This window comes from Geotrypetes seraphini, chromosome 4 (genome assembly GCF_902459505.1).
Source record: "Geotrypetes seraphini chromosome 4, aGeoSer1.1, whole genome shotgun sequence".
In the NCBI taxonomy this organism is placed as follows: Eukaryota; Metazoa; Chordata; class Amphibia; order Gymnophiona; family Dermophiidae; genus Geotrypetes; species Geotrypetes seraphini.
Genome location: NC_047087.1, coordinates 326,219,582 through 326,233,824, shown reverse-complemented (window position 1 = coordinate 326,233,824; position 14,243 = coordinate 326,219,582). Strand labels below are relative to the sequence as shown.

Sequence of the window (14,243 nt, the reverse complement as noted above, 5' to 3'; positions counted from 1 at the left end):
TCAAAAAATTTATACAGATGGCTTAACCCCAACCGAACCCCCCTCAACGCAACTCCCCTCCCCTCACCAGTTCCCTTCTCTTTAGCCTCAAGCATGTCAACTGCTTCCCTAACGGTATATATACTGGATCTGCACTATTTCCTATTTGTACAGCATCTTGTAGCTCTTGAAATATACAGCTCCATTATTCTTGTAACTTCTCCTGGAAATGACCAGAATTCTCTCAGTAATTATCCTGGAAATGTCCAGTTGTCTCTTTTGTAATCCGCCCAGAACTGCAAGGTTGAGGCGGAATAGAATGTAATGTAATGTAATGTAATCTCCCAGTTTCTGCTATCCTCATCTTGTCATTTTCTTCCTTCCATCCACTGTCTGCACCTTCCAGACATGTGTTGGGCGCATGTCGAAGGCAAGCATTATAGGCGCTCGCCTTAGCGAGAGTGCCTTTACGAAGGGCCTTAAGAAGGGACAAGTCACCACATGAAGAGCAGAAGGACAAACCACAGCAGGCACAGAGGACACCCACAGCAGATCGGCAAGCGGACAGCAATGGAAGCAGCAGACAGAAGCAGGAAGTTGAGCTACCCAGTTTTCTGCACCATCTGCCATATGTATGACTACCTCCCCTCTGACAGTCGGTCTTATGTATGCACTCGATGTGAGGAACTGGAGAGCCTGAAGAACCAAGTCAGACTCCTGGAGGACAGAATACTGGAACTGGAAGCACTTTGAGCAGTGGAGGAGGAGGAAAGAGAGGCAGAGAGCGTCAAGACAGAGGAAACCATTGAGGAAGAAGTCCAGGAGTTAGAGAAGTTCATCGAGGAGGCATACAGGGAGGCTATGGAAAATCACCAGCAACAGTGGAACTGCCGAGATATACCTACAGGGAGTGAGGACCACCTGGAGGACAACCACAAGGAAGAAATGGGTGACACAGCAGCAAGATCTAGAGACAGCGAAAGGAACCCACAAGAAGACGAGTCTGGTGCAAGCCAATGCCAGGATGAGGGAAGATGGAAGTGCACAGAGGACACGGACCTACTGCTGGAGAGATGGTCATACACCAGGGACACGCACCTGTGGCTAGAGAGGCAAGAGAAGATAGAGAGGACAGCAATTGTCGTGGGGGACTCCATCATCAGACAAGTCGACAGACACATAGCGGGAGGAAGACAGGATCAGTTGGTGACCTGCCTACTGGAAGCCAAGGTAGAACACATAGTGAGCTGCAGCAACAGGATCATCAACAGCGTGGAAGAGGAAGATACGGCAGTGGTGATCCATGTGGGGACAAACAACGTGAGCAACAGGAACTACAGCAGGGAAGTACTGAAGGACCAGTTCCGAATGCTAGGAAGGAAGCTGAAGACCAGAACGCAGAGGGTAGCATTCTCGGACATCCTGCCGGTACCCAGGGCCAACGAGAAGAGGCAGAATGCAAGCAATCAATGTGTGGATGAGGCGCTGGTGTGAGGAAGCAGGATTCCACTTTGTACGCAACTGGACGACATTCTGGGGGAAGAGCGAGCTATTCAGGAAGGATGGACTCCACCTCAGCGGAGACGGAACGAGGCTACTTGTAAGGAACATCAAGAGAGAAATTGAGAAGATTTAAACTAGGAAGAGGGGGAAAGCCGACAATCGACCAAGAGTTGATGGTTCGGGAACCGGTATACTCGGAGGATACCGTGCAGGAAGATAGCGGGGAAGTCTCACCGGATCATAGGCAAGACAGAAATCCTGATGGATCGAAAGGGGCACAAGAGGGAAGGAATTGCAAGAAAGTAACAGGCCGCAAACTCAAGTGTATGTACACAAATTCAAGAAGCCTAAGAAATAAGATGGGGGAATTGAAAGCTATGGCACAAAAAGATAACCTTGACATCATCGGTGTCATGGAAACATGGTAGAATGAGGAAAACGCCTAGGACACTGTTCTACCAAGATACAAGCTATACTGCAGAGACAGAGTGGGTCAAAAAGGTGGGGGTATTGCCCTATACATTAAAGAGGAAATTGAGTCTACCAGAGAGAACACACCGGAAACAAAAAATAAGGTAGAGTCTCTATGGGCCAAAATTCTGAGAACAAAAGGTCGGCATCTACTACCGAACCCCACGGCAGTCTGAAGAAATTGATAGAGAGATGGCAGACGAGATCAAACGCAACTGCAAGGGAGGCAACGCAGTTATCATGGGCAACTTCAATTATCCGGGGATAGACTGGAACCTAGGCACCTCTGGCTGTGGTAGTGAGTCCAAGTTCCTGGATGCTGTAGGCGATTGTTTCCTGGAACAACTTGTCAAGGAAAATACGAGAGGAAATGCAATTCTGGACTTAATTCTAAATGGACTATGAGGACCGACGCAAGGTGTAGAAGTAGAAAGGATGCTGGGAAGAAGTGATCATAATATGATCTGCTTCAACATGGACACAGGGGCATGGCACTGAACTTCCGAAAAGGGAATTACGAAGGAATGAGAGTCATAGTGGAGAAAAAGATTAAGAAGAGGATAAGTACTGTAAAAATGTTAGAGCAGTCATGGCCCCTTTTTAAGGACACGGTCACTGAGGCGCAAAATCTATATATACCACGTATCAACAAGGGATCCAAGAGGAAAAAGAACAAGGAGCTGGCGTGGCTCACTGTAGCGGTGAAGGAAGCGATCAGAGACAAGAAGACTTCATTTAAGGAATGGAAAAGGTCAAAAACAGATGAAAATTGGAAAAAGCACAAACAACACCAAATCAGGTGTCACAAGGCAGTAAGAGGGGCCAAAAGAGACTATGAGGAAAAAATAGCCACGGAGATGAAAAATTTCAAGCCGTTCTTTCGATATATTAAAGGGAAACGACCCATGAAGGTAGGGCCGTTGGATGACCATAGAATAAAGGGAGTGCTAAAGGAGGACAAAGCCAATGCCGACAAACTAAACACATTTTTTGCATCTGTATTTACCAAAGAGGATATACACAACATACCAGAAGCAGACAGGCTATACACAGGAAATTAAGACGGCAAACTGATAGGGTTTACAGTCAGTCTAGAAGAGGTATGCAGGCAGATTGATAGGCTTAAAAACGATAAATCCCCGGGACTGGATGGCATCCATCCGAGGGTAATCAAGGAACTAAAAGGTGTTATAGCTGAACTGCTTCAACTAATAGCCAATCTGTCGATCAAATCGGGAAGGTTTGAGAGGGACATGATCGAAACATTCAAGGTACTGAAGGGAATAGACTTAGTAGATAAGGACAGGTTTTTCACCCTCTCCAAAGTAGGCACTCTCTAAAATTGAAAGGGGATAGATTCTGTACAAATGTAAGGAAGTTCTTCTTCACCCAGAGAGTGGTAGAAAACTGGAACGCTCTTCCAGAGCCTGTCATAGGGGAAAACACCCTCCAGGAATTCAAGACAAAGTTAGACAAGTTCCTGCTGAACCAGAACGTGCTCAGGTAGGGCTAGTCTCAGTTAGGGCACTGATATTTAACCAGAGGGCCGCCGCGTGAGCAGACTGCTGGGCACGATGGACCACTGGTCTAACCCAGCAGCGGCAATTCTTATGTTCTAAGACTGAAAAGTGGCAAATATTACGCCGATCTTCAAGAAAGGTTCGAGGGGAGATCTGGGAAACTACAGACCGATGAGTCTGACCTAGGTGCTGGGAAAGATGGTAGAGGCGCTGATAAAGGACCGCATCATTGATCACCTTGACGGACAGCAAGGTGATCAATGATGCGGACACCTTGGCTTCAGCAAGGGAAGATCTTGCTTGACAAACTTGCTGCACTTCTTCAAGGGAGTAAACAAGCAGATAGACAAGGGCGAGCAGGTCAACATTGTATATCTGGATTTTCAGAAGGCGTTTGACAAGTTCCTGCATGAACAACTATTTTGAAAAATTGCAAGCTATGAAATCAAGGGTGAAATACTTGCATGGATTAAAAACTGGTTGGCAGATAGGAAAAAGAGAGTGGGGGTTGTAAGGATTGAAGGGGCCCTCACAATGTTAGATTGTAGGGGTTACGTGAGAGGTGCCTTTATAAAACGCCAGTTCCCAGGTTCAATTCCCTCACCGAAGATTCACCAGGAATAGAATCAAATGAGAAGCACAGCCAGAGGTGATTGCATAAAGAATATATTATAGAAATAGGCATACAGAAAAGTAGGATTCATAAAAGTTACAATTACATTCATAAAAGTTACAATTACAATTACAGAGACTGCTTCTGTGTTCTTGTGAATGAGACAGAACACACAAAGAAAGAGAGAGAAAGGGGGTTGGGGAGGGTGATGCCCCAAGCTAGCAAGAGAGACAAGAGAGACCAGAGCCAAGAGAGGGGGCTTTTATAGTTTGGAAACTTATTCTAAATACAGAATCTATTGAGCTTCAATAGAACTTAAACATAGTAAACTTGTGCTAGACAGAAGAAGAATAGGCTGAAGTCAAATGTAATTTCCAGTTTGCCTCTGACAATAGTTTCTGATTAATCTTAGTTATCTGTGCACCTGAACCCATTGTATATCCTAAGCTGTCCATCCTAAGCATCAGACATTAACACATCTTCTTAGCACCTCTTCGCCCCTCTTAGCTGCAAGTTGGTTTGTAATCATGATTTAATCAGGGCTATTTGAAACTGTCTTTAGGGCTATATGAAACCGTCTGCCTGGATGCTTTCTGTGAATAAGCACTTAGGGTCTCTCTGTCCCCCAAAGCACTCAGGGTCTATCTGTCCCCCAAATGTCATGAAATCTGCCCCAGTCAATTTTAAGGTCAAGATGTTGACTTGAGTAAACTTCCTACTATCCTCAGGGAAATTCCTAGTGGAACAAGGTCACATTATGATTACACCAATTTAAAAAAATGCAAAAGAACCATCTAACATTGCATCTAACTTTAGACCTATCGCCAATATCCCTCTGGTAACCAAAATAGCAGAAGGCGTGGTAAACACCGAACTCACCACATACCTGGAGAAACACAATATCTTACATGACAACCAATCGGGCTTCGGTCAGGTCACAGTACCGAAACAATGATAGCTTCGTTGTATGATTACCTTCATCTTCTATTCAGCCAAGACTCATGTGCTCTGATAGAAACATAGAAATATAGAAAGATGACGGCAGAAAAGGGCTATAGCCCATCAAGTCTGCCCACTCTACTGACCCACCCCGATAAGTCTGAATGCTAATGACCCAGTTCCTTAACTCTACTTCGTAGGGATCCGACATAGATGTCCCATTTATTCTTGAAGTCAAGCACGCTGGTGGCCTCGACCACCTGCACCGGAAGCTTGTTCTAGTGATCCACCACTCTTTCCATGAAGAAATACTTCCTGGTGTCACTACTAAATTTCCCCCCTCTAAGTTTAAGCGGATGCCCTCTTGTGGCCGAGGGTCCTTTGAGAAAAAGGATGTCATCTTCCACCTCGACACGTCCTGTGATGTATTTAAATGTCTCAATCATGTCCCCCCTCTCCCTGCGTTCCTCTAGAGTGTAGAGCTGCAATCTGTTCAGTCTCTCTTCGTACGAGAGACCCTTGAGCCCCGAGATCATCCTAGTGGCCATCCGCTGAACTGACTTGACTCTAAGCACGTCTTTACGGTAATGTGGCCTCCAGAATTGCACACAGTACTCCAGATGAGGTCTCACCATGGTCCTGTACAGTGGCATTATGACTTCTGGTTTCCGGCTGACGAAACTTCTATTGATACATCCCATCATTTGTCTTGCCTTGGATGAGGCCTTTTCTACTTGTTTGGCCGCCTTCATGTCTGCACTGATGATTACTCCCAAATCTCGTTCTGCTGAGGTCTTAGCCAATGTTTCTCCATTTAAGGTGTAAGTTCTGCATGGATTTCCGCTACCGAGGTGCATGACCTTACATTACTGCAACTTGACCTGAGTAGCGCATTTGACTTGGTTTACCAAGCTATTCTACTGGACTGTTTGACATCTATTGGGATCTCAGGTCATGTTCTCAATTGGTTCCATGGGTTTCTGAAAAATAGAACCTATAAGGTGTTTAAGGACGATACTATCTCCTACGGTTGGGACAACCCCTGTGGGGTCCCACAGGGTTCCCCCTTGTCCCCCACCCTGTTTAACATCTACCTTTCCTCCCTAGGAAACCTCTTGCAGACCCTAAAGCTCAAATTCTTCATCTATGCGGACGACATCACCATAGTCATTCCGCTCTCTTGCTTTTCATCAGAGCTGATAAATTCTCTATCATTCATACTAAATCAGGTTGAACTTTGGATGTTGGCGTTCAGATTAAAGCTAAACTCGGACAAAACTAAATTTTTCTTGGCAGCCCCAAACGACAAAATCAAGGAAACTATGCTACATGTAAATGGACTGGATTACTGTATAGAACAATCCCTAAAAACACAAGGAGTCACTTTAGACAAGCATCTCACACTAGAGAAAGACTCTTATCTTGTATTTAAGAAATGTATATCGACGCTTTGGAAACTCCGCACAATCAAAAAATTCTTTGATGATCAAGTTTCAAGTTTATTAGGATTTGATATACCGCTTATCAAGGTTATCTAAGCGGTTTTTACAATCAGGTACTCAAGCATTTTCCCTATCTGTCCCGGTGGGCTCACAATCTATCTAACATACCTGGGGCTATAGAGGACTGAGTGACTTGCCCAGGGTCACAAGGAGCAGCGCAGGGTTTGAACCTACAACCCCAGGGTGCTGAGGCTGTAGATCCAACCACTGCACCACACACTCCTTTCGTCTGCTGGTACAATCTTCTATCCTAAGCGCTCTGGATTACTGTAACATCATATACTTAGGTGCCCTCAAGAAAATCACCAGGAAGTTGAGGTTGGTCCAAAATACCGCCGTCCATCTCATCTTTGGCTTAAAGAAATGGGAACACATAACCCCTTTCTACCACAAGTTGCACTGGCTGCCGTTCGAATCCAGAATTCTATTTAAGTTCTCATGCATCTGCTACAAAACAGTATTTGGTATGTCACCAGATTATCTCTACCCACACTTCAACCTGAACTACAATAATAAGAGCTCCCGCAGAATAAACCTGTTCGCTTTTCCCTCATTGAAATCGTGTCATCTTAAAAGATTCTTCGAAAGAACCTTTGCTTTCCAAGCGGCCAAACTAAACTCATGGCTCGCCCAAATTGTACTAGATGCCTCTTCATATCTCAACTTCAGAAAGCAGATCAAAACCCAACTCTTCAACAAACCAAATCCTTAACGCACCCCTCCCTTAACTCCCTCCACCTCTTCCCTTTCCTTTCTTTTTAAGATTGTTACTCCCACCTCCTAAAGCTTGTATGCACCTTCTCTTAAATGCATTGTGTATACTTACTGTATGTACTATATATAATCTTTTCCCTCACTTAAATTGTAAACGTATAACTAGTATGCATCCGTCTCCTTCTCTTAAATTCATTGTATATACTCTCTGTAAGTAATGTACTTAATCTTCTCCCTCACTTAAATTGTAAACGTATAACTAGTTTGACTCCATGATTGCTTTGTTATGTTCCTCAATCTCAACCGCATTGTCTGTATTTCATCTAACTGTTGTGAACCGCCTAGAACTCCCTGGGTATGGCGGTATACAAAAATAAAATTATTATTATTATTATTTATCTGCATCTACATTCCAGAGTCAGATTGATATAATTTCCCATAGGCCTTTGCTGACATTAGTTATGCCAACTGAAAATGCTGATTGCTAGCAATAGCTATGCTGACAGGGGTAAATGGACAATACTCAGACTGGAAAAGCGTCACGAGTGGAGTGCCGCAGGGTAAGGTGCATGGGCCTGTGCTCTTCAACATATTATAAACGACTTTGAAATTGGTACGATGAACAAGGTGATTAAATTTGCAGATGATACAAAGCTATTCAGAATAGTGAAGGCGCAGAAGGATTGCAAAGACCTGCAATGTGATATAAACACACTCGAGAAATGGGCTGCGATATGGCAAATGAGGTTTAACGTGGATAAGTGTAAGGTGATGCAAGTCGGTAACAAAAATCTTACACACGAATACAGGATGTCTGGTGCAGTACCCTCCAGGAAAGAGACTTGCAAGTACTGATCGACAAGTCAATGAAGCCATGCGCACAATATGCGGTGGCAGTGAAAAGGGCAAACAAAATGCTAGGAATGATTAAGAAGAGGATCACAAACAGATCAGAGTAGGTTATCATGCAGCTGTACCGGGCCATGGTACGCCCCCACCTGGAATAGTGCGTCCAGCACTGGTCGCCATACATGAAGAAGGACACGGTAGTACTCGAAAGGGTCCAGAGAAGAGCGACTACAATGGTTAAGGGGCTGGAGGAGTTGCCGTACAGTGAGAGGTTAGAGAAACTAGGTCTCTTCTTCCTTGAAAAGAGGAGACTGAGAGTGGACATGATAGAAATATTCAAGATAAAGAAGGGAATAGACTTAGTAGATAGAGACAGGTTGTTCACCCTCTCCAAGATAGAGAGAACAAGAGGGCACTCTCTAAAGTTAAAAGGGGATAGATTCCGTACAAACGTAAGGAAGTTCTTCTTCACCTAGAGAGTGGTGGAAAACTGGAACGCTCTTCCGGAGGCTGTTATAGGAGAAAACACCCTCCAGGGATTCAAGACAAAGTTAGACAAGTTCCTGCTAAACCGGAACGTACTGTGAGCCTGCCGGTGCCGGGTTTTCCAGATGACCACCGACCAGGGCTCAGTAAAGACCGATTTAGACGTGCCTTCAAGGGAAATTGAAGATCCTGCTGGTTCTTATCAATATAAAACAAAACAAACGTCAGGACCAATAAAGGTTTTCAAAAGTATTTGAGTCCAACTTTATTCCTGCGATAGCGTACAGCTATAGTGCAGTCTTTGCATTCAAACACAAACATAAAAACTGGGCTTACAAAAATTACAGCCCACACCTTTCTTGCAGGTAAGTTCAAAAATAATGTCTCTATTGTAGCCTCGCCCTGATAGTTTCCCAGTCCATAAAGGGCAACCTAAGGCTATCAAAGTTACCCAGTCTTTACACTGGCCCTTTACATTGGGTTTGTTTAAACACACTTAGCAAGTGCTGCCTAGGCCTGGGTTTTAGCCGGCCTTTCCCAGCCAGCTTAACAAATAGCTGGTGGGGGAGGGGAGTAGCTGAATCCACTAATTTAAAGTTTGCCAAAATTGGCCCCACAATCCCGCCCTGAGGATCTTGTGTGGATTCTTCCCCACTACCACCCCTTTCTCACAGGCAGCCTCAAAGTCACCTCCCAAACAGGGAGAAAAAACAAAAGTCCAAATGTTCAAACAAGAAAAACACTTTCTTCACTGTCCTCAGCAATGAGGCACACCTGCAGCTGTGAACTTAGCACTGCTCACACTGCCTGCCCTTGCCTTGTGCATCCAGACAGCCTTAAAAGAAAACCAGATTCAACAGCCACCAAAAATCACAAAGAAATCAAACTTAGCTTTGGTCCATGGAGTTTTCTTCTGGTTCCAGGGAAGTGTCCATGAATTCTAGGGTATCCTGGCTGGCTGGCTGGTTGGTCTCAGGGACAGAGGTAACATCTGCCATCTCAACATCCTGAAACTGAGAGGATTCAGGAGCCCAGTTCCTTGAGCCTCCTTCCTGGGCTACCCCAGGCCAGACTGACTTGTTTCTCCTTAGTTCAGCCTCTAAATTTCTGAGCTGGGTACGCCCTAACCTGAAAGGGGGAGGGACAATCTGTTGCTTCTGCTGGACTTTCTGATTAGCCCTAATTGGGTCCAGCAGTTGTGTCCTAGCTGTGCTGTGTGCCTGCCTCTTAGGCTGTTCTTTCTTTAAAGGCACCTCCTGCTGCATCAGGCTATTCCCACTCTCATCTTCTCCTCCCCAGGGTCCTGTAACCTTGTGGTTCAATGGGAACTCAGGTTTTATCTGCTGGTCTGCATTCAGCCTGTCACTCTGGTTAGCCCTTATTAAGGTAAGTTTAGGGTTAGGCGCAGCCTTCCCTAGCACAAGCCGGGCTTTAGGGCTAGGGTTGTGACAGTACGCAAGTAAGGCTAATCTCAGTTAGGGCAATGGTCTTTGACCTAAGGGCCGCCGTGGGAGCAGACTGCTGGGCACGATGGACCACTGGTCTGACCCAGCAGTGGCAGTTCTTATGTTCTTTGTACTAATAGTTTTCAAACAACAGTTAGGGCAATTTTGCCCCAGTTAGATTATCGTAATTCATTGTATTGTAGTATTACATTGAAGTTGAAATATAGGTTGCAATTGCTTCAGAACACAGGGGTGCATCTGATATTCAAAGCTAAGAAATAGGATTGAGTGACTCCATTTTTAAAACCAATTGCATTGGTTGATGATTGAGAAGAGAATACATTTTAAAGCAATTAGATTGATTTCTAAAATGTTATATGGTACAGGACCTGACAGTTTATTAAGATATTTATCCTTTCCAGTAAGTAGGATTGCTTCTTGTTTCCAGCATTATTTGAAGCTGTTATACAGTATTTGCTTGTTGAATATTCGTTTGAAGTCTTTGAGTAAATCTTCCTACTGAATTAAGAAGAGTTTCTTCCTATCATATCTTTTAAAAAAAATGTAATTCATTGTTTTAATTGAGTTATTGTAAATTTGCTTAGAACTTAGAATATTGTTTTCCGCCTAGAATCTGATTGGAGATTAGATCAAGCTATAAATGTTATATAGAATACGCTAAGTTTGTGCACAACCAGCAGCTGCCACCACCCACAAGAGAGAAAGAGTGGGAAACCTACTTGAATATATATAATGTAGTTCATAAATAAAAAAAAATAATTATAAAATCATAAGTAGGATAAAATGGTTAAATAAGCCAGTGATTCCCAACCCTGTCCTGGAGGAACACCAGGCCAATCGGGTTTTCAGGCTAGCCCTAATGAATATGCATGAGAGAGATTTGCATATGATGGAAGTGATAGGCATGCAAATTTGCTTCATGCATATTCATTAGGGCTAGCCTGAAAACCCAATTGGCCTGGTGTTCCTCCAGGACAGGGTTGGGAACCACTGAAATAAGCAATGGTTGTTTAAGCTTTCAAAACACACAGACAAGAAGAAACTCCTTGAAACTAATGGTGAACACAATTAAAAATTGTAGAAAGGTGTTTTTTTTCCCATGCAGTGTATGATTAAGCTGTGCACTCTACTGCTGGACAAGGCAGGTAATGAAAGGTTAGGACATGTTCCTGGAGGAAAAGCCCATAAAAGGACTCCTTAATTTTAGGAAAGCAATAAAAACTTACCTCTTCACTTATTCCCTTGCCTATTGCAATATGAGGAACACTGAAGAAAATATATATTACTTTAAGTAACAATGAAGAAAAATGTGTATTAGAACCAGATCCTTTATATATTAAGTTGAGATTAACATATTGTCATGTAAATTCATCAACTGTATCCTATCTTGACTGTATTCTATGTATGTTAACCTGTTACCCATTCTGAGCTCATTGGGGAGAGCGAGATAGAAAACCAGTTAAATAAAATATTAACCATTAATCATCCCGAGAAGTAAGTTATAAAGACTAGCTCTGTTTCACACATTAAATAAGGCATAGAGGGCTATAAGCTAAACAGAGGGCAGGTGCAATGGACCATATAGATCTCATTTACTATGTTACCATATTTTGGAGGTTCTTTCAAATATTTGTGACCAAAATGGCCACTGTTGAAGACAAGATGTTGAGCTCAATGAGCCTTCGTATGTCTCAGCATGATTTCTTATGTTCTTACCATATCTTCAATGGATCCTAGAGCAGGTCTGCCTAGCTTTGCGGAGCTGTTGATGCTAGAGTGCTTCTTACTCCTTGTTCTGCAGGCATTGCTGTGTGTAATATTCCCTCCGCTGCTGTGGAAGAAACTGCAGACTCTACCATTTGCCATATCCTAAACCTCTACAGACGTAATACATGGCTCTACCAGCTGCTTAGAGAAGGCAACTACATACAGAATGTGGAGCATATCCGTGAGATGGCTTCAGGCGCTGCTCGCATCCGAGGGGAGACTCTGGGCCTCATTGGATTTGGTATGCTGAGATAGGGAGGCAGAAGAAAAGCCAGTGAATAGATAAGAAGTGGAGGGGAAAAGAGAGCAGTTTTTTTGTGCAGTGGGTAAATGCTATGAAAGGACTATGAGGTTCCTGTATGCAGCGTGTAAATACTCATTAATTTTACATGATTGTTACATGGTCACTCACAAAAAATGACCCAACCAATCTTTCAAATAAAATTAAACTATAAAGAATTAATTCAACTAAATCAGTTACCAGATGTGTAAATTTTTTTATACATAGCTAATCCTGGGATCAAAAATTGTTGTTTGCACACTCCCGGCTACTCCTTGGAGCATTGCTTGGGAGAGAGACCTCACAATTTGCAGAAATGAAATTCTCTGTTTTGACACTTTCAGATCATTGAACCATATCTTGGTTGGGCTGAGAAATAAAACACACCAGACTTAATCCTGCTAAAAATAGACACTAACCCATAAAGCGTTTGAAAATATATACTAGTTCATATTTAGATTCTTTGGAAGTACCACGGGCTGCTTCTAGAGGTTTTGGCAGCCATTTTGTAAAGGCAGCTGCTGGAGGCTAGAAAGAATGGGGTCTAGAAACCTCTCCTGCTTGCTTAAATTGCTTTAAATTTTAGGTGGACTAATTTCATCCTATAGAAATAGTAGATAACTTCAAGCTGCTTGGATCAATAATGATAATAAATAAAGAACCTCCCTCACCCCAAGAAGTCTACAAAGATTAGGGGAAAGAGATGAAGTTGGACTTCATCTCTTTCCCCTAATCTTTGTAGACTTCTTGGGGTGAGGGAGGTTCTTTATTTATTATCTTGTTTGTGTACCTCCTCGATTTAGGGTTCTATTTTTGTCTTGTTTGGATCAATAATGAAGCAACATCCGTCAAGAAATCTGACAATTTATCACTTTTGGCAGAACTTAAAAGGTCTACATATGATAAGTTTCATAGAGATGAAGCAGTCTATTAAAAAGACAGTGTATACAGATAGCAAGTAATGAAACATGTGTCAGCAATAAGAAAGTCCTAAGATAAATTTATAAGAAAAGCAAAGTCGCATTAGAGAAAAAAAATAAGCTGAGAAGCAATTCAGAGCATGCATTTGGCCCTTCTATTTCACTGTATTGAAATTGAAAGGGGATAGATTTCGCACAAACGTAAGGAAGTTCTTCTTCACCCAGAGGGTGGTAGAAAACTGGAATGCTCTTCCGGAGTCTGCCATAGGGGAACACACCCTCTAGGGATTCAATACTAAGTTAGACAAGTTCCTGCTGAACAAGGACTTACGCTGGTAGGGCTAGTGTCAGTTAGGGAAGCTGGTCTTTGACCAGAGGGCCACCGAGTGAGCGGACTGCTGGGCAAGATGGATCACTGGTCTGACCCAGCAGCGGCAATTCCTATGTTCTTATGTTAACCAGGGGTGCCCACAATTTTTGGGCTTGCGAGCTACTTTTAAAATGACCAAGTCAAAATTATCTATCAACAATAAAATTATAAAAAACACAAAGCACACTTTACGCAGAGAAAATGTTAATTATCATTTATATTCCGCGGGTTTTCAAAGAGATCAAGGCAGATGACTTTATGCAATGTCACCTCAGTAACTATACAAAAATAGACAAATATACCCCCTCCCTTTTACTAAACTGCGATAGTGGCTCTTAGCGCAGGGAGCTGTGCTGAATGCCCTGCACTGCTCTCGTTGCTCATAGGCTCCCTGTGCTAAAAACCGCTATTGAGGTTTAGTAAAAGGGGGCCATAGTGCAAAATATAGACAGCAGATATAAATTCTCAAAACAGACACATTTTGATCACTAAAGTGAAAATAAAATCATTTTTCCTACCTTTGTTTTCTGGTGATTTCATGAATCTCTGGTTGCACTCTCTTCTTCTGACTGTGCATCCAATATTTCTTCCCTTGTGTATGCTTCCTCTCCTCCAGACCTCATTCCCTCCCCCAACTGTTTCTTCCTCTCTCCCTGCCCCCTCCCCTTTCTTTCTTTCTGTCTTTCTCTCTCCATGCCACCTTTCTTTCTCTCTCCATGCCCCCTTTCTGTCTTCTTGTCTTTCTCTCTCCATGCTCCCTTTCTTTTTTTTTCAGAGGTAAACAATATTTTAATAGTTTAAAAGGATGTACACAACAAAACAATCTTGTGTATGGTTTCCTCTGTCCTTTTTGAGGTGCCCTAC

The 14,243-nt window shown here is 43.1% G+C and overlaps 1 protein-coding gene across 1 annotated transcript in view; it reads left to right on the top strand.

Moving 5' to 3' along the window:
• CTBP2 (C-terminal binding protein 2) overlaps nt 1-14,243 on the top strand; it is a 244,084-nt gene that overhangs the window by 50,488 nt on the left and 179,353 nt on the right. The window contains exon 4 of the mRNA XM_033942987.1: nt 11,844-12,050. Within this exon, the coding sequence (XP_033798878.1) occupies nt 11,844-12,050 (207 nt within the window). The remainder of the gene's footprint in view (nt 1-11,843; nt 12,051-14,243) is intronic.